General features: G+C 39.6%; 1 protein-coding gene across 2 annotated transcripts in view; it reads left to right on the top strand.

Moving 5' to 3' along the window:
- CPNE4 (copine 4) overlaps positions 1-18,372 on the top strand; it is a 227,630-nt gene that overhangs the window by 196,703 nt on the left and 12,555 nt on the right. For both annotated transcript variants that reach the window (XM_017818008.1, XM_017818007.1), the window contains exons 12-13: positions 7,457-7,511; positions 16,707-16,758. In XM_017818008.1, the coding sequence (XP_017673497.1) occupies positions 7,457-7,511; positions 16,707-16,758 (107 nt within the window). The remainder of the gene's footprint in view (positions 1-7,456; positions 7,512-16,706; positions 16,759-18,372) is intronic.

Here is an 18,372-nt window from a genome sequence, read left to right as displayed (position 1 = left end):
ACAGAGGAAGGTCTCTGACCAACCCTTTCCAAAGTAATTTGTAAAAAAGGACAAAATTATATGCCTACATGGCAAAGCTTTTGCTCTCATGGTTGCCGAGTGTAAGCCACACTCATCTTTCAAGAGGGCAGGGCCCCATCACTGTTCAGTTTGGAGTTCTTCACGATCTGTACCTTATGTGATGGAATTCAGCCTGCTGCCTGCAGTGTTGTCTTCAAGATCTGTCAAGTTTTAAACATCTGAAATTGCATTTTGCGTGAGAATGACCTTTTCAGTGATGGCACAATTTTCCATGTATGATCCCACAGATAAGCAATTCCCTATAGAGTCAGGAATTTTGGAAGGTACTGGGACATATGTGCAACCCCTTAAATACAGAAGACTGTCTGAAAAGTGCCTGGTTTGAGAAGTTAAATATATCACTGTAGCCTCTGGCAGCATCCCCTTCCCTAGTTTATTCCCAGTAATAAAGTCTCATTTCTTTTTCAAGATGCATTTTACTGGGTCATTCATGTAGGCATAAATCAGGTCATTGCAATTTATTTGTCATCTTGCAGGGAAGGTTGACATTTTGTCTCACCTTCCTGAATATGTCATTTTATTAGGCTATCCTTCTGGCAAGTGATAGATCTTGCTGCCATTTCATTTTGCTTAACCTACTCCTCCCTCAAGCTCTGATGACTTTTTTTTCTGTGGCTATTTACTTTTTCACAGCCTAATAATTTCTGAGTTCACTGGTATTTTTACCTTGCAGAGCTTCTTTTGCAATTCTTTTAATATTAACAAAGGGAAGGTTAAACCCATTCTACCTGGATTTGGCTTTGTTAGTTATTTCATGAGTTGATGCCTTTTGGTGGTTAGCTTCAGGGAATTTGTATTCCCTTGCTTCATTAACTATTTCCCTGGTTGGTGAGACAGGCATTCCCTCATTTTTTTGAAACCCAATTACATGACAGTATCTATTTCTCAGTATTCAGCAGATTCCAGCTCCCCTAAGATGCCTGAGGGCTGTAATTAAAGATAGTGAGTGAATTTTAATGTCAGGATTTTGCACACGATTATGTAGCATCCCTGTGACAGACCAAACAATGTAAGTGTTGCAGTGATTTACCCTTGATTTGCATGCTTCCATCTCTCTTTTGTGAATAAGATGTATGATAATCAGCTCTTGCTTGCTGCTCCATTTAAAAATCACTGTGCATTATGAACTGAATGCCAAGCCATGTTAGGTACAGAGCGAGTTTGATTAAACACGCAGTAATCTGGCTATAACCAGAGATGTGGTTGTATCGAACCAGGCATAACCACACAGTGAATATGTGGGGACAGAAGAGCAATCCGCAATCCCTCAGGGAGGAATACACATTAGGAGGTGCAAATGCTGCTGCTGAACTCTTGTGGTCCTTCTGACTCTGACTGGGGCAGGCTGAGAGCTGGACCACAGCCTGGCTCTGCCCCCAACCCATCCTGGAGGAGCACAAGTGGCTATGCAAGACTGCAAGTGGTGAAGTGGATGGGCACTGGTCCCTTCCACTGAAATGGTTTTATTTAGCCCTATTTGATCATAGAATCATAGAATAGCCTGGGTGGCAGGGGACCTTGAAGATCATCTAGTTGCAATCCCCCTGCCATCACACAGATCATGTCTGTTATTTACCTAGCTCTGCTTGCAAAGCAGGAACTGAAAATGTTTAAATATTTCAAATGATTTCTGTATTTTCTTTGGAGCTGCTGTTAATCCCTGTAAGCTGTTATGATTCAGAATTTGCTGGCATCAAGCCCTTCTCAGATAAGTACTAAATAATACACTCAGGAACATGATTCATTCATATGCTTTAGAAAGGAACACTTAATTCAGCTCATATTCTTCCAGTTCACTCTCTGAACATGAAAGATTACAATTTTAACTGAGTTTAGAGAGGACTCTGTTTTGTTTGTGGCATTTGCTGTTTACTCCTTTTTCTTTTCCTTTCCCCTTTCCTATCTGTTCTCCCTCTCTTCCTCAGCCCCTTCCCCCTCCTTCTCCCCTTCCTTACATTCACACTTTTTTCAATTACATGTGTAACACATACTTCTCTTTTATTTTGTCAATTTGAAATTTCTTTCTAATAGAGGAAAATTATCTCATCATGGGAAAAGTATGTTGAGCAGAGCAGATCTACATTTTATTCTTTTAAGACTAGAATTGAAAATGAAAGGCATAATAATTGATTTTGCTGCATCCAGCATAGCACTTTCAAAATATTTCCCTGATAATTCTGATCTGACCCAAAACCAAAATTACAAGTGACAGCTTAATATCCAGGGATTCTAGTCAGGTATTTTCCTTGGAAGAATTTCAAAGAGCTGTAAATTTAAGATGCTCAGACATTTGCAACTAAAAATGGGTTCTTAGTGTTTCTTTCTCCCCACTCCAAGTTTTTCCCTTTTCCCCCCATTTACTGCATCATTAGTACTGCTAGTGCTACTGTGTTGTTCTAGCATAAAGTGAACAGGTTTTTATGCTGATGGTTTCCAAGGTCAGTTAAGTAGCATCCATACAAATTGCTGCATTGACTTCAGGAGGATAAAGGTAAGCAAAACTATAGCTACATACCAAAGGCCTTTCATGAGCACCAGTTGAAAATAGTCCCAAACAACTTGTGTAAGTAGCTAGCTAGAAGTTTATCTTTCAGAATGAATTAATGGCAAATAGAATGGCTTAGGTCTTTTTCCCTCCTCTATTTACTCCATAAAAATAAGAACTCAGATTCCCAATTTCAATTTTTAAAAGGTACTCATTTTCACAGAACAGAGTCCTGGCAGCACTCGTTTTCCTCTTTAAATAGAGGTATTGCCACACTGGTGAATATCTCAAGCATCATCTATGCCTGCAGCTTCTCAGAAAGTTCCAAAATGTCTCTAATGAGCGAGTGGCTAATTATTTGACCCAGTGGAAGGGTTTGTTCCTCCTCATTACTAGGAATAGCAAATCCTTTTCAGAATAAACCTAATATCCAGGTTTCAATAATACTACATGTCAGAGAGCACCAGTGGTTAATGAGACAAGATTTTGAAATGTTCTTTATTTTCCCTTCTTATCTTTATTATAAACATATTTCTTACCTTCCAGTGACACTGTGCTTCCTAGTGAAACAGAAAATGGTATCATTATCTGTATCACTTTTACCAATTTACAAAACCTTAGTATTTCCTCTATTCATCTTTTTTCCTGTATGTGCAGTACAGCTCACTGAAATCTCTCTTGTCGCTGCCCCCATTAGTGTATTGATTTGTCATTGTGCTTCCTCTGTTTCCACTAGATAGCTTGAGGGATGGGTGACTAAAACTAAGCAATGTCCCAAAAGGATAATATGGGATATTTTCAGAAATCATTTTCTGCTATGTGCTAAGTTATAGTTGAGGTTACTGAGGGACTTTTCTCGAACTGGTCATATTTCTGTTCAGAAGACTGCAGTCTTGGAGTCCTGACAATTCATTTCTGTGTGCATTAATTCACATTTATCAATATAAACACTGAACCTGAACTCTCTCCCTGATTTTTCCTTTAGGATATAACATAGATCTGCTCACTCTTAGGTATCTTTCAGGAATATATGCCTGTCTGACTGGAAGAAGTACCAGAAGCCATATACATCTGTGCTTGCATGACTACTCATGGCTCTTATATAACAAGGTATAAAAGTCAGAGTTGGATGCTTTTTCTTTTTTGGTCTTCATGTCAAGCACTTCATCTTTTTGAAAATTATGCCAGGTTTAAATTTTCAAGGGAACTTATGTAAAACAAAGAACAATATAAAATGTGAAGTAAATGTAACAGAATATTTTTGTAAAGATTCTGCCAAGTCACAATCCTCTTTTTCTTTCTTGAATTTGTGACTTTCAGCTTCTATAGAACCAGCTTGTTTTTCCACTTCTGTGTTTCACTTCTGTTCTGTCTCTTTAGCAATCTGCCTCCAGCAGGACAGTGCAGGCAGTTTCCTTGCATGGGCCAAGGACTCTCTGACTAGCTTTAAACAAAACAAGTCAAAGATCCTGAGGTGCCCTAAGGCCAAGGACATGACACTGCCCATGTCCTTGTATCTCATCTTTCGTCCCTCAGCACAAACTGGTGATGCCCAAACTGCATTTGAGAGCAGTCTCAAGCACAGCTGGACCCAGCGCTGTCCCTGGGAAGTCTCTGGGGCTGCTGGTTGGCAGAAGCCAGCACTGCACCAGGGAGAGTGCTAGCAGACCATGTCTATGGCCCTCACAGTACTTCAGCCAGGGTCCCAGGCCTATTTCCTACTATAAATGAAGCCCAAATGCCTGAGCAAGCAATACAAAGGAAAAAGAAAACTGGTTCTCACTTTTCTTTTGAATTAGTTTAAATTACAAAGGAAGAAAAGTCATTAGAGCAGATCCCTTTCCTACTGAAATGCCAGGCTAGGAGTCTCTGATGCACGCAATTCACCCTTGAGACAGGAGGAAAACTCTTCATTTTCTGACTGTAGTTTCAGTCCTTGGATGGCCTAACCCTTGACACAGCTTCCAGAAGCTGGGCAACTACTTTGCTTTCTGCTGCACACTGCCATGATAGCCTCAGGTCTGTTAGAGCAGCTCTGTCACACCTCTAGAATAAAAGACTATTCTAGAAGTAAAAGAACCCTTGTCTGCTCTTCTGGGTCACTTTTTCCCTGCTGTGTCTCAGCAGTGCAGGACAAGCAGGATGAGGGCAGCAGGCTCAGCTGCTGGGTTATGATAAGGTTAGGGGTGGATGGGAAGATTAAGAGGGGGTTATTTTGTAAAATATCACTAAGCCTTAAACTGTTAAATTGCTAAAGAGTGAGACCTTTATATTAGCTAAACACTTTGTTTTGGGTGATAGGAGGAAAAGTTTAGCATACACTAAAATTTTATTCTTACTCCAAAAGCTGCAAATTTTGACGTGTGGTCCAGGAATAACATGATCTTTTTTATGCAAGGGGTGTCATGGGTGTCAAAAGGTCCCCTTCTTGCCTTAAAGATCAAGCTCTGGGAGCACATGAAAGTTAATTCCTTGGTCCCAGCAGCTTGAATCAGATTACCAGAGGCATGTACCTAAATTCATGAAATTTAGGAGCTTCCTAAGGAGAACATGGAGCTATTCTAAGTGAGGCAACAGAAAGTACTAAGCACAGGAGTAGACCCAAGGATACCCCTCCTCTCTAGAGTTCATGCACTTCCCTCTGAAAAGCAGCTATGTGAAACCCAATTTTGATGGTGTCCAGGATCGAGCTTTACTGTTTCATAAGGCAGTGGTTGCAATAACTAGCACTTGTTCAAAAAGGAGATACGGGAGATTCAAACATAAAGTGTCCTGACTGTGGAGGTAAGGTATTCTGGCTGCAGAATAACAGTGGGGCTGTGCCACCGTGTCACTGGGAATGTGGGAGTCTCGCCACCAGAAGGAGAATCCCAGCTGCTTGGAGATATCATTTATCACTGTCTCTGAATTGCTGCAGAGCAGTAGATGGAGCCGCAGATACAAGTGCCTATACACGTTTACACTTGAGAAACACTGCAGTAGAAATGCAGGCAGTGTATGGGTTTAGGCATCTCCCCAGTTGTGTAACTGCTGCCAACATTAGCTTTTTGGATTGCTTTATTGAATACCTAAGTGAAATTCCTTTTTAGTCTTTGTTTACTTTTGCCCCAAATCAATTAACTGCAGCTCCACAGGGTTTGATTTTCTAATCCAACCATGCTCAATCATTGATGTAAACCGAGATTTTTTTTCTCCCCTTAGATTCTTTTCTAATGGCTTCTTATTTTTTCCCCTCTAAGTGTGTGGCTGAATTCTCCACATCTATTTATAAGGGCTTCCCCACTTCCAGGAGTGTTTAATCAGAGAGAATGCTATCAGCAGGTGGTTAGCATCAAATGTCAGCAGCTACTTCTTTTCTGACATCTCTTGGGAAAAAAATGTTTCATTACCATGCAAATGATGTTAGTCTTCCTTTGCAAGATCCATTGTCACACAGTGTAACATATGGTACACAGAAATGTGCTCCCAAAATTTATGCAGCAACTACATTTTGTAACAAGAACAATTTTGAGAGCTAAACCATCAGATAACTGTCATCACTGTTTCCCAATGAGATGGTGAATATTTCTGTATCTCATGGTTACTCTAACTTCAGTGGGGAGACACACACACTTAGTTCTGCTTTCTTTTGAACCCTTCCATTTTTCTTTAGCTTATATCAGAAATAACATGGTACCTTCAACAGCCTACGCCAGACAGAATAACCGAGCAAATTTAACGCATTCTATTATCTTTTTTGAGTATGTCTGGGATGTGAATTGTTCAGTTGATACTTGGAGTGCCCTTGTCTTGAACTACACAAAGAAAATGAAGCTGCTAGCCTCTCTTGAGAATTTTCAGAAGTGCCAATAATGGCAGTTGGAACTCAACTTTTCCAAGGGCCCTGAAACCCAGTAAGCAGACTGGAATAAAACTCTGAGGGGCTTGATTCATTAGAGCACTGGAGTACAGTTCGGTGACTTCAGTGGGACTTCAGGATGTGTCTGGATTTAAGCATATGTTTGGGTGAATTGTTAACCTCAAGTATGTGATCAAGTGCTTTGCTGACTCAGGGACCAGACATCCCTTGCAGCTTGTTGTTTTCCACTTTGCCATCTGGGAAGAGGCAGCACGTGGGCTGTGTGAGACATTGCATTGCTGAAAGGGTATTAACAACAGCCTTGAAGTTTCCAGGTTCTCTGAATAAGGTATTTTTGTCTCTGCAGATCTAACTGGGGTAGAATAACCTCACTGTACTGTCTGAAAGAAAACTGATCATGCCACAGCATTCTGCTAGGTTATCAGTCAATCTATGCCTAAGTAAAATAATCTTATGTTTTAGTGGAACAGTAAGAGACAAGTGAAAGCCTGCAGGTTTGGGAGCATGAAATTGCCCCTTTCAGACATTTTAGGACATCTCTTTTGTCAACTGACAACTGTAAGAACCCAAATTTGCAAACACTTTTAATCAGTCATCTCTTCACTAGACCCGTTTTCTGAGCTGAGGGAGCACATCCATATTAATATGAAATAAATGTTTTTACAGGCTGTTCAGACAACAGACTCTCTTGCTGTAGCCAGGTAATACAAAAGAGTGGGTTATAAAGACCTGTTATTGCATTTGTGGGAGAAGTGCAAAATATCCTGATCCCTTGGTATTCTTGAAATGATTTTAACTTCCCAAAAATACTAGGGGTTCACCTGAAAAATCTCCCAAATAACTCCCCCATCTGTTCAGCACGCAATCTACTTCTCTAATCCATTATCCTTCCAGTCTGCCATCTCTTGACTTAAAAGCTGTTTATGTACTGTTGTGCTACTTGCATTTCTGATGAATGCTTGCAGAGGAATAAATTATTGTAACAATATACATTTCTCTGTGGGTACCCTATTTTTTTTATTCTTTTCCAGTGACAAAATGTTCCCAGCCTTTGGATTTGGAGCAAGAATACCCCCAGAATACAAAGTAGGTGCAAAAATGTAATTTTCTAGTTTCCTTGGTTTTTGAGACACAAAATAAGGGAGAAATGGCTCAGTGCAAGGCAGGGACAAGGGGAAGCATCTCCTACCATTTTCTTTCATCTGGCTTTCTCACTCATTGATACCTTGCTGAAACCAGAAATCAAGGCAAGGTTCAAAACAGTTGTTTAACACCCAAAATATTTCATGGTATTGGCAAAACTTTGTTAGTGGATGCTAGTCTAGTAAGAGGAGAACTTCTTTTTTGAACAACTCTTATCAAACATATTTTGAAGCTTTGTGAGCCCTGGTTTGACGGAACCCATTTTTGGAAGATGTGATTCAGTGAGCAGCCTAGTGTTCATGCTTTGTAAGGAATACATTTAACATCTTCCTGAAAATAAAGACTTTAGAAGAGTTTTGCTGTGTGGCACGTTTCTGTGTCATGGTGGATGTCATCAATGCCAGAAAGAGAAATACAAGAACATGTATCCATGCTGGACAGAAGTGTTATTTGTAAACAAAACAAAATGAGAGTGATCCACAGTGACAGTGCAATTGTGAGCATAAATATACAGTCTGGTAGGGCTGGAGTGAAGACAGTGAAGTAAAAGAAGGAGCATCCAAAAGAGAAAGGCCTAAGAAGAAACAGGTAGAAGTTCAAATCCTGTGTTGCACATGCAGTAGTTGGGCAGAAGAGTAGCTCTGCATAGATAAGTAAGCAAAAACTAGGTGGGGGTTCTGTAACACATATCCTCTCTAGAAAAGAAAAGCATTAGACTTCTGATCATGCAGACTTCATCCAGTATCCCCATGTGCCCTGCTCGAAGTTGTGTCTCAGCTGTGGCTGGAGCAGGCAGGTGAAACACTGGTCAGATGAGAATTTTTGTGCAGAGAGGGATCCTGTGTCATTCAGCATGAATCAGCAGATGAAAAAAATGCACCAAAAAATACTCACAGCTTGTGGGTTTGACACCTGCAGAAGAAGTACAGCAGTGATGTGCAGCAAATCTGATACATCTTGCAAACAGATGTCTAAGGTAAGTTAACATATCTCTTTACAACATTGCTTTCTAAGCTTTTTTGTGCCTGACAAGATTTTTTGCCTTGCTGTGTTCTTCAAAAGTAACACCAGGCAGAGACAGCTTCCAGAACCTTGACATAGATTTTAATGTGGTATATGTGCACAGAACATCTGTGTCTGTTGTATGTCTGTTCCAACTGCAGCAGCTGACAACCATCTCTGCTATATAAGGGAGAATGTTTTGGAGAATACACTTGATCAGGCCACCAGACACATTAGTGAAACACGGTAGCTACTTCTCAAGCTGCCATCCCTTTGCCATGAATATGTGCAACCTTACCTGTGATTGAATCGCAGAGTTGACTGAGTTGGACCGTGCGTCACAACATCACAGCCCTTTCAGCCCAGTACTGGCCTCCTCTGACAATGCCATATGTACTATTGTGTTTGTCCTTAACAAAGATACCAGCCTGGTGGTGTGCCAGGGGCTGGTTTTTCCATCCTCTGCAATGTGACCATCATTGCCTGGGGGAAAACTTGCAATTCTTTCATCTGTAGAGAGACATTCTTATCTAAGGACTGCTTGAAGGAAGATGTTACTGTGCCAGCAAAAGTCTTTTCACTGGTTTGCTGGTGATGGAAGTATAGTAAAGTTCACAGCACAGAATTGCCCTTCTCAGCCAAAATATTCAGCTGGTGGCATTGATGCCTCAGGTCACACAAGCATATTGGCAACATACCAGTTTTGTTAGACCCCAGCAACAGCTTCCTCACCTGACTGTGAGAGCATATCTCAGGTGTTAGCTGGAAAACAGATGTCTTGCCAGAAAGTAACTCCAGGAGTCTCTGTAACCAGATATTCATACAATCACCAACATCAAATGATCTTCTGCTTTGGCAGAATTGGTGCTTGCACAATTTCCTGACAACTACCCTTAAGAAAGTCAGAGGCTTGCACTGAACTTAGTAGTCCACACCCAAATGAAGAGTCTTACCCCATAGCACAAGCTGTCCTAAGGAGTCTCTATGTTACCAACCTCCCAAAGCAAGAAAATGGATGACTCAGACCCTTCAGATTTTGAGAAGTTCAGGAAAAGTAAGGGTAAACTTCAGAAGATGGGGCTACTTGCTTATGGATTACATATATGAGTCCCACAGAAAATGGAGATGCAAATGAAGGCCAGAACATCTTTAATCTCTGCTATGGAAACTTGTGACAGAAAGTGACAAAGATAAAATGACATGACATCAGCTTACCAACATAATAAAACTTTGAAGAAGATAAGAACCACATTGCAGGGGACTAGCCATTCTGTGCAACAGATGGGAACAAATAATCAGCTTGGTGTCTATCATGGGCACATTCAACTGGAACTGGATGAGGAATCAACAGTCATCTGTGCTATTTTTCAGTCCCTCCCTGTGATACTCTACTCAGTTCATAAAAGTCTATAAAATTCTAGTTTCTTAAAATAAACTATATCAACACTTTTGAGTCCCTGCTTGCCTTTGACTGAACTTCTGAAATGAAAAATACATCCTCTTAAGAGTGAAGAATCAGCCTCATCATGATGCATTAATACATCAAGACCAATAAACCTGAAAATCCTTTAGTAATTTAGTCTACACTGTTATAAAGTTAATTCAAAGTCGCCAATGATTAGTGTTTGATGTGGAAGACAGCAAAGATGCATAGGAAACAGAGAAGAAACTGATATAATTAAAAGTAACAAAGACTGTAGAAAAAAATGCTCACAAGTTTCTTCCTTAGCTTCTTCTGTTGCAAAAATATGATAACACTATAGACACCACAGCAACACTGTAGATCTTGTGCTATTCAAACGTTCTTTTCCTATTTTCAGTTACAGTTTTTATTTCATTAAAGGAGAGCAGTGTTATTACTGTAATAATTTACATCTTCAGATTTAGATTGAATCATTATGTGAATTTCTAAGTTCTGACCCCACCATGTGGATAAATCAGCTTTTTGTTAATTTAGTGTCTGCTTTTAAGCCTCCAGCCCTAGTGCTCATAGCACATTTATCTCTGCATTCCAGCATCTGGTCTTTTATTTCTTCTAGTAGACAACAAATTGCTAGGGCTGCAGAAGAACATATTTCCACTGCCACAGGTTCCTAAGTAACCACGAGAGCCTCCATACAACCTAAACAACAAAGCTTCTTCGCGAATAATGTCAATATTCACCTCTAGAGGCTATCCATAAATCTCTTGAGGTTGTACACCTTTAAATCATGTTTTTATATATATTTTCTACAGAATTTTCATTTCAAGAGCACACTGCTTTGTTATGTTGACTTCATTTTCCCTCATTTGAGCTCCAAATGATACACTTCAGCTGTTAGAAGAAAACCAGCAGTTTCTTAGTGGCATAAGGAATCTGTGGGAGTGAAGGAAGCCAGACATGCCATATATATCATTCCTCATCAGTCTAGAGATCTTTCGTCTAATATTCAGCAATATGATCTTTTTCCCCCAAGGCCTGACAAACACATCACCCAGCTCCTTGATTTAAGTAAACCCGTGAGAGAAATATTCCCCTCTTACGTTTCTATCATACAAAACTTGCAGAACATGCCAGTTATTCCACAGCAGTGCCTATAACCTATCCCATTTTTGGGGGGTTTTTTTGCAATGAGAAGAAGCGTCTGAGAAGTCTGATGTAAAGTGAAGAGGTGGTAGATAATATGGACTCAGACACTGCTGTGAAAGGTCACAGTGAAGAGGAGGAAAGAAAGCTAACCACACACACTAACTTCTTAGCAGGCAGAACTCAAAAAAGCTGAAAAACCACTCAGCATCACAAAACTTATTGTTAAAATGAAAAGAAAGTTCCAATTGTGTCAGCCCCGTGATTGGCATATTGGCCTTTCTTAAAGATGAATTGCAGACTGACACCTGAGTAAGTACTAAACAATTTGCAGTTTGTTTTAAGATAGTCCTCATTATTTCTGCATTTTTACTGAAAGCTTCATTCACTGCTTGTGCTGTGAATGTGTGGTGGAGAGAAGCTCACTACAGTTACAGAAACAGTACAGCATCTTCACAACTGCACTGTCTGGTTTGCTGGACAGATAAGGGACTTAAAAAGTGCTGTGGCCTTTGTGATTCCTGAACTTTTCAGGAGCCTGAGGGCAAAAATGTATGCAAACCTGACAAAAAAGAAACAATAGAAGGATGTGTAACAGACCAAGGGGAAAACCACAGTTTGTCACCTTATCCACATAACTTGGATTTGGACATGGAAATTAGGCAGCATGCTCAAAAATCAATTACAAAGGAAAATAAATGGCCCAGCTTTGCCAAGCAGAAATTTCTACAATGTGATCTTAGCAAGAGACAGAAGCTGTCCAGTTCCCAAACTATTTGATTAATGAGCATTCTGAAAATAATAGCTTTTGAGCAATAGTTCTTTAAATTTGTTAGTGTCTTAAGCTTTTGCAAAATATGCAGGCATTCCATATTTAATTTTCAGACTGGCAGTGTCTTAATAGTGTCCAGTTTATTCACAGAAAACTGTTCAACATTGTGCATCTTGCCATTTACATTTGTGTGCATCTATTGTTCATGGATTTTTGACAATCTCTATTTAAATTATTAAGAAAGCATTCCTAAATGCATCTGAATTTGTCAGATTGTTTGTCAAGTAGTTCTAGTACCATCACCATAGAGGTTTCTGGAAAGCTGGAGATATTTGGGACAGGGAGGTTAATTTAAATGAATTCAACAGTCTAGAGAGGGAGAAAAAGGATTACTAATTTTCAGAATTCAGGCATCCATATTCAGCACTTGGAAAATAAATGAAAAATGCAGCTTTTTACTTAAAAAATTCAGTTAGAGTAAAGGGGTTTATAAAAATGTGGAGGACAAAACAGAATAACAAGTTTCAAGAAAATTAAATAAAATGATTTTGAGTAGTCCAAAAGCTTGACAGCAATTTGCATTATGAATTATTGGAGGTTTATTATTTGTCAGATTCCAAGGTAGGGTTTGAGGTTTCTACCTGAGTCCAGAAGACTTTTTTTTAAGAAATCTCAAAAATTCTTATTAATTAGGAAATTCTTCTTTCCTTTCAGCTTTAATTAGAAAGGTTTTTAGAAACCTTCATTCTCATGCTATGAGAATGAATTTCATTGCATCCCAATATGAGGGAAATGAGTTACTTGCTACATTAAATCAAGGTGATTTTTTTACTAAATTGATCATAAGCCTGTGGAACTATGGTTATGATTCTTCCAAGAGTCTCATGGGGGCCATCACATTGACGGAAAACTGCAGGTGCTTGTCAGTACAGACAATAGAGGCATCATACAGTGGCAAAAGAATAATTCTATAATCCGCCTTAGCAAAAATATTTTAGACTGTTTATTTAGTTGTCACATCCTCAGAAATGCTGTCACTGTAATCTCCATCTTGATTGTAGAGCTACTTATTTTCCTTGTTAAAAACCTTGAAGAAATTATCTGGAAATTAATATGTTCTTGGTGCAGGAAGTTCCTGGACAGCTGTGGTTTAATAATCCCACATCCATGATGTTACCTGCTAAGTAATGTATCTGGAGCTCTGCAGAGGGAAAAGATTAATACGTAGCAAAGTGCAAGTAAAGGGCTTTAGTTAGAGGTTTTGAGTGCTGTTTTGTGCAGCAGCTCAGGTAACACCAGGCTGATCACATGTAATCACCTCTGCACACCAGAATTTCTCTCTCCTTCCCTTTTATGGATTAATTTGATGGATTGATGTTAAGGGGGGAGGGCTGAGCAGAGCATGAGCTACATACTTGAAACTTAGTCCGGGGTTTGTGACACACTCAGGGTTTTGTGAGGATATTCCTTATCGTGAGGCTGACTTCTACCACAGACCATGGTCTGCAGTTCTTTGCAAAGTTCTCTGTGCCAGGTACTAATATAAAACAGTCATTCTGTATCTGTGTGACTTGACATATTCCAGGATTTCCTGACTGTTAGATTGATCCATAATACAAACTGCCCTAGTAAATTATATAAACATGCCTGCTTCTAAACAGCCAAGTGTCTTCTTGTTCCCCACGAGGATTTCCCAGTCTTCAGTGTCTTAGGTGTTCATACTTTTGCCTCCTTTTTCCCATTAGTTTATCAGCTCTGGGAGTGCCTAAGGGCTGTGTAATTCAATATCAGAAAGGTGCCATTTAGTATATACCAGCTTTTGGTCCTCTGTCATAAGCATGGTTTGCCTTTCAGTCACATAGCCCTTGCATGTTTAATTAAAAAAAAATAATAATAGAAACCACCTTCTTACATGGGTGAGCTTTACATGGAGTCCCATCAGGTAGCAGTCTGAGTTCAGTGAGGCTTTCAGTACATCACGTGCCCGAAGTCTGTGCTGGTTTAGACCCCCTTGAATTCTGGCCACGACAGGAGAGATAGCATGGGGGAAGGTTGAAGCGCAGTTGGTTTTACTTAACAGAGTTGGAATGAGTTCTAAGCATTTGGAGAAACTCTGTTTTAAAAATATCTGCTGTTGGCTTGCCTCGGGTGATCATTTCCTGTTTGTGAACCATCACTGAGCTGCTCAAAGAACTTCTATCCTTTCCATTATACTTAAATCTTGTTTAAGTTGTGATATATTGCTCAGATAGCATAGGAAACAAGCTATTGCTTCTGCACATTTGTTGTGTTTTCTGTCCTGCCTTCAAGGTACCTTCTAACACTGTTCTTGGTGAATCCGAATGACAATGAATGAGAGCCACTTGCTTTAGGACAATAGCAGCCATTGCTCAGACAGTATTATTTTTTGGATCATTGCACACACTGACTAGACTTGGGCATTCTTTATTGGCCTGAACCATTGTCTACATTTTTCTTAAATAACAGCCTGGGTGCTATAGCTCTGAACCAGATAAATAGTTTGCATTATGTGATCCTGAAAGAGGTATGGCAACAAAAGCATACAAACCATCCAAACCATGCTTGCATGTGAGATTAAAATACTGTATTCATAGGTTTGGAAAAGAATTGTGATTCTCCTTTAGGTATAATTTCAAATGTATTTGGACTAAAAAAATAAAATCACTGAAGAGGCACAGTGTTGGAAGAATCAGCCTGCATACGTGCATTGCCATCTTTCTTGCTTTTGAGATGCAGTTAATACAAAATACAGAAAGCCTAAAGGAAGAAGAAAGACTACTGGACAACAAAAAATATCAGTGAGTGAAAACTCACATAACAATTCTTGACAGCTACAATTACCTTTGGCCTGCAGCTGGTCATGAGACTGGCAGATACCAGCTGGGCAAAGTGTACCAGGAGATATCCAGAGCAGCCAGACAGAAGGGTTCTGGAGCACCTCTGTAGCGTATCTGGCAGCCCTGATCTTCTGTGCCTGCTCTGTGAGGAACATAAATAGTGACTTTCATCTTCCATGACCAAATAGGATAGCCTGAATGGTCCATGTAAAATCCTCTTCAAAGAGTCAACTGATGTTGGTGTAGGCATACTGAATTCCTGGCTCGGCTGAGGTGGCTGCAGACTTCTTAGTTTTTGCTTCAGTCCTTTCCCATCATGGTAGACGTACTGCCTTATTTAACCTCTCAATAATGGTAGGCATCACTGTGGTGAGCAAGGCCAGGATATGATGGGGAAACTCAGTTTCTCTGTGAGAAACTCTGAGGCAGTAATTAGCCAACTTATACCACTTCAGTTTCACAGAAGCTTCTCTGTAATTACATATTTGATCTTTAGGCCTCTTAGTCATAGATCACTTTCCAAACTGTGTTGTCAAGTCATGTAAACTAGCAAATAAAATAGCAACATCCAAGAAATAAATCTCTTTCTTCCGATAATCCAGGTTCCATCATACAGGGAGTAAAATTGCTTTCCATATCACTAGGATTGTTGGCACTTTCGAAGGTCCTACAGAGATCTATAAAGCTTTTACAGTTACCTGTATAAATGCCTTCTTTAAATCTGGGATGATATGCCTAACTTCAATTTTAAATTATGCAAATCGTCTGCTAAACTCCTAGCCATATCCACTTTTTGGAAGCCAAATATATATATATGTATATATATATATATACACACACATTCACACCTTATGCATTGCAAGACAAAATTTGGGCTTCTTCATTCAAGAAAATTTAAGACAAACAGAAAAGAGACTGGGCTTCAGAGCCCAAGAGATTAAAAGGAATCAAACCTTCTCAATGATCAAAGAAAGAAGCAAAAAGGAATCTGGAAAAAAAATGCAGGAAAAAATAAACTTTAAAACCAGAAAAGAGCATCTGAAGAAAGTTTCAGCCTCAAAAGATTTGTGCTGTGAGTGCAGATCTCTGATAGACAGAGGAAGTCTATAACCTGAGACTTATAGGGCTTTGCATTATTGAGACATACAGAAGTCTTGTATTATTTTCCCAGAGCACTAAAGACACAAGACATTGCTTTATTAGAAAATAAGCAATTTTTTTATTCATAGTCATTTCTTTTAAAAAAACAGCTCTGCAGTGTTTTATTATAGACATAGTGAGAGAGAAAGAGATTGGAATATTCACAAAATTTGAGGAAAAACGAGTCTTCAGGGTTTTTTCTTATTTATTTTCCTCCAAAATAATCTAATTTCTTAGCCAGCTTAGACTCCTTGCATTTCTTATGCTATTATTTCACAGTGGATCTAGGTGATTTCCTTGGTATCTCTGGAGAATTACCTTCCCAGTACTCCTGTGGCCTTAAATGAGGAACTCTTTGCACCTGTGAGGACAGAACGCAGAAGTGAGCTGGGTTTCTGCTGTCAGTGCTGTATCACAACCTGCTTTGTCTCTCCTACAGTTTGAGATGCTGAGCTAGGGAAAGCTGGCATTTAAATTGCCTCAGCAATAGATGCCTCTTCTGTGCCTGGCATTGATAGTCCAACCCTGACACCATGTGATTTATCATGTACTTGGGCAGTTTTTCTTTGTGCTATTTTTTCTTGGGGGTTTTTTTGTTGTTATTGACATGTTTGTTTCCAGTTTTGCTACTTTGTTTCTGCAGGGAGTTCCAGCTGGGACTGTATTTCACACTTAATGGCTGAAAGCTTGAAAGATGTCAGGTTTAACACAGAAAAAATGTAAAGGGTGTTTAACCACAAGTCTTCACGCAATAATTTTTCTGAATACAGTCTCCTTCTCTTCTTTCCATATATCTGCAGGTCTCTCATGACTTTGCAATCAATTTCAATGAAGACAACCCAGAATGTGCAGGTAAAGCTCAAATTAGGACAGATTGCTATATTTTTGCTGTGTGCAAAATGTGACTATGTTTTTTTGTTGTATCACCTGAGTATTATTCAAGGCCGTCTTTTAAAGAAAGTAGCTAGGATGTCAGACCTGACAGTTTCCAAGCCTTCAAGCTTAGCTTTAGAAACCTTAGAAAGTGCCATACAATAACTTCCTGAAAAGTAGGTCCCTTTGAAAGTACACCGTGGTGGACATTCAGCACTTGTATTTTGCAGAATCACTAGCATTTCTGAAAACTAAAGCTATGTCTTCTGAATTCATTCAAGATCTTCAGCTGCATCAACATCATAGGTTGTGTAGCTAAGAAGGGCAAGACATGAAAAAGCAGGCTGTGAACCTCTGTGATCAAAGACTCCCTTGGTTTAGAGCCAGTTCTTTGGCCAGACCATAGCAACAGTAGCCTGCTGCTTGTCAGCCCGGCAGTGTCCAACACCAAAGGGTCAGGGAAGTAGGTGAGGACTACTGTGGTAGAAGAAAAAATACTGCAAATGCAGCAGGAGGCTGTTTTAACACAGTGTAAGATATTTGTGCATTTTAGCAACAATCGCTAATCCTCAGTAGTCGGAGGCCAGATTTGTGGAGAAGATGCTGCTGTATGCCTTGTATTTGTGAGGTCTGCAGTGACTGATGCTGTTTTTGTAAAAGACAATAACAGGAAAATAATCTCCAACAGAATAACAGTTTGTTATTCTCCCTTATCCTTCTGCTTCCACCTGAATACTGAATGGGTCTTTCAAAATGCTCTTCCTTTTCAAATTCTCAGGCTTACTAGTGTCTTTCTTTCAGGCATGGTCAGCAGAACATGTTCAGGATCAGAATTAAGATGCAAAGAAATGAAGTGAGGAAGAGAGGACAAGCAATTCAAGGGAAAGATACATTAAAAGAAGTCAGAGTTCATGCATCTTAAATGCAAAACTCTGTTTTTGGTTCAGTGGGCATTCCTGCTTTGTTGTTGCACTTGGATTGTTGGACTGCCCCAGCCTCTGCAGTTCATGTGCTTAAAATGTAATTGGGCATAAGTCCTGCAGCTGCTTGATGTGTTCACACAGCTTCTTACATTGCTTTTAAGGAGTTCAAAGAAGCAGGTTACATATATGCATCTAGAAGTGCCTGTAAGCTTGTGAGCCAGCTTGATGTGGAGACTTTAGTCACACTGACGGTGTGGATATGGGGTGGGGAAAGCAAAACAGACCTCAGAATTTTGTCTGGACCACCATATTTAATAATGTGTTATTAAAACAGTTAACAGTGGTCAGCATTAGATGATAACATATTTATGCAGGTAGTGTTCAAACACAGCTTTGTTTTCCAATCTAAATTCGGCTATTTGTGACCCTCTGCATACTTCAGATAAAAGCTCTAGCAGTCCATGCAGAGAAGACTTTTTTAATCCCTCCTTTGCTACCTCTTTTGAGTCCAAGGCTAATTCTTTTACCACACTGGCGTTAATGATATAATATCATTAATCATATCAAAAATCATATAATGATTTTTATTGATTGAAAAGGCTGTCACATCTATGTAGTGCCATCAGCAGATCAGTTTGGACAGATAAACCCTCTGCAAGTTAAGCATTTA

Source organism: Lepidothrix coronata, unplaced genomic scaffold (genome assembly GCF_001604755.1).
Source record: "Lepidothrix coronata isolate B3197 unplaced genomic scaffold, Lepidothrix_coronata-1.0 Scaffold64, whole genome shotgun sequence".
NCBI classification, from domain to species: Eukaryota; Metazoa; Chordata; class Aves; order Passeriformes; family Pipridae; genus Lepidothrix; species Lepidothrix coronata.
This window is presented reverse-complemented; position numbering and strand designations above follow the sequence as displayed.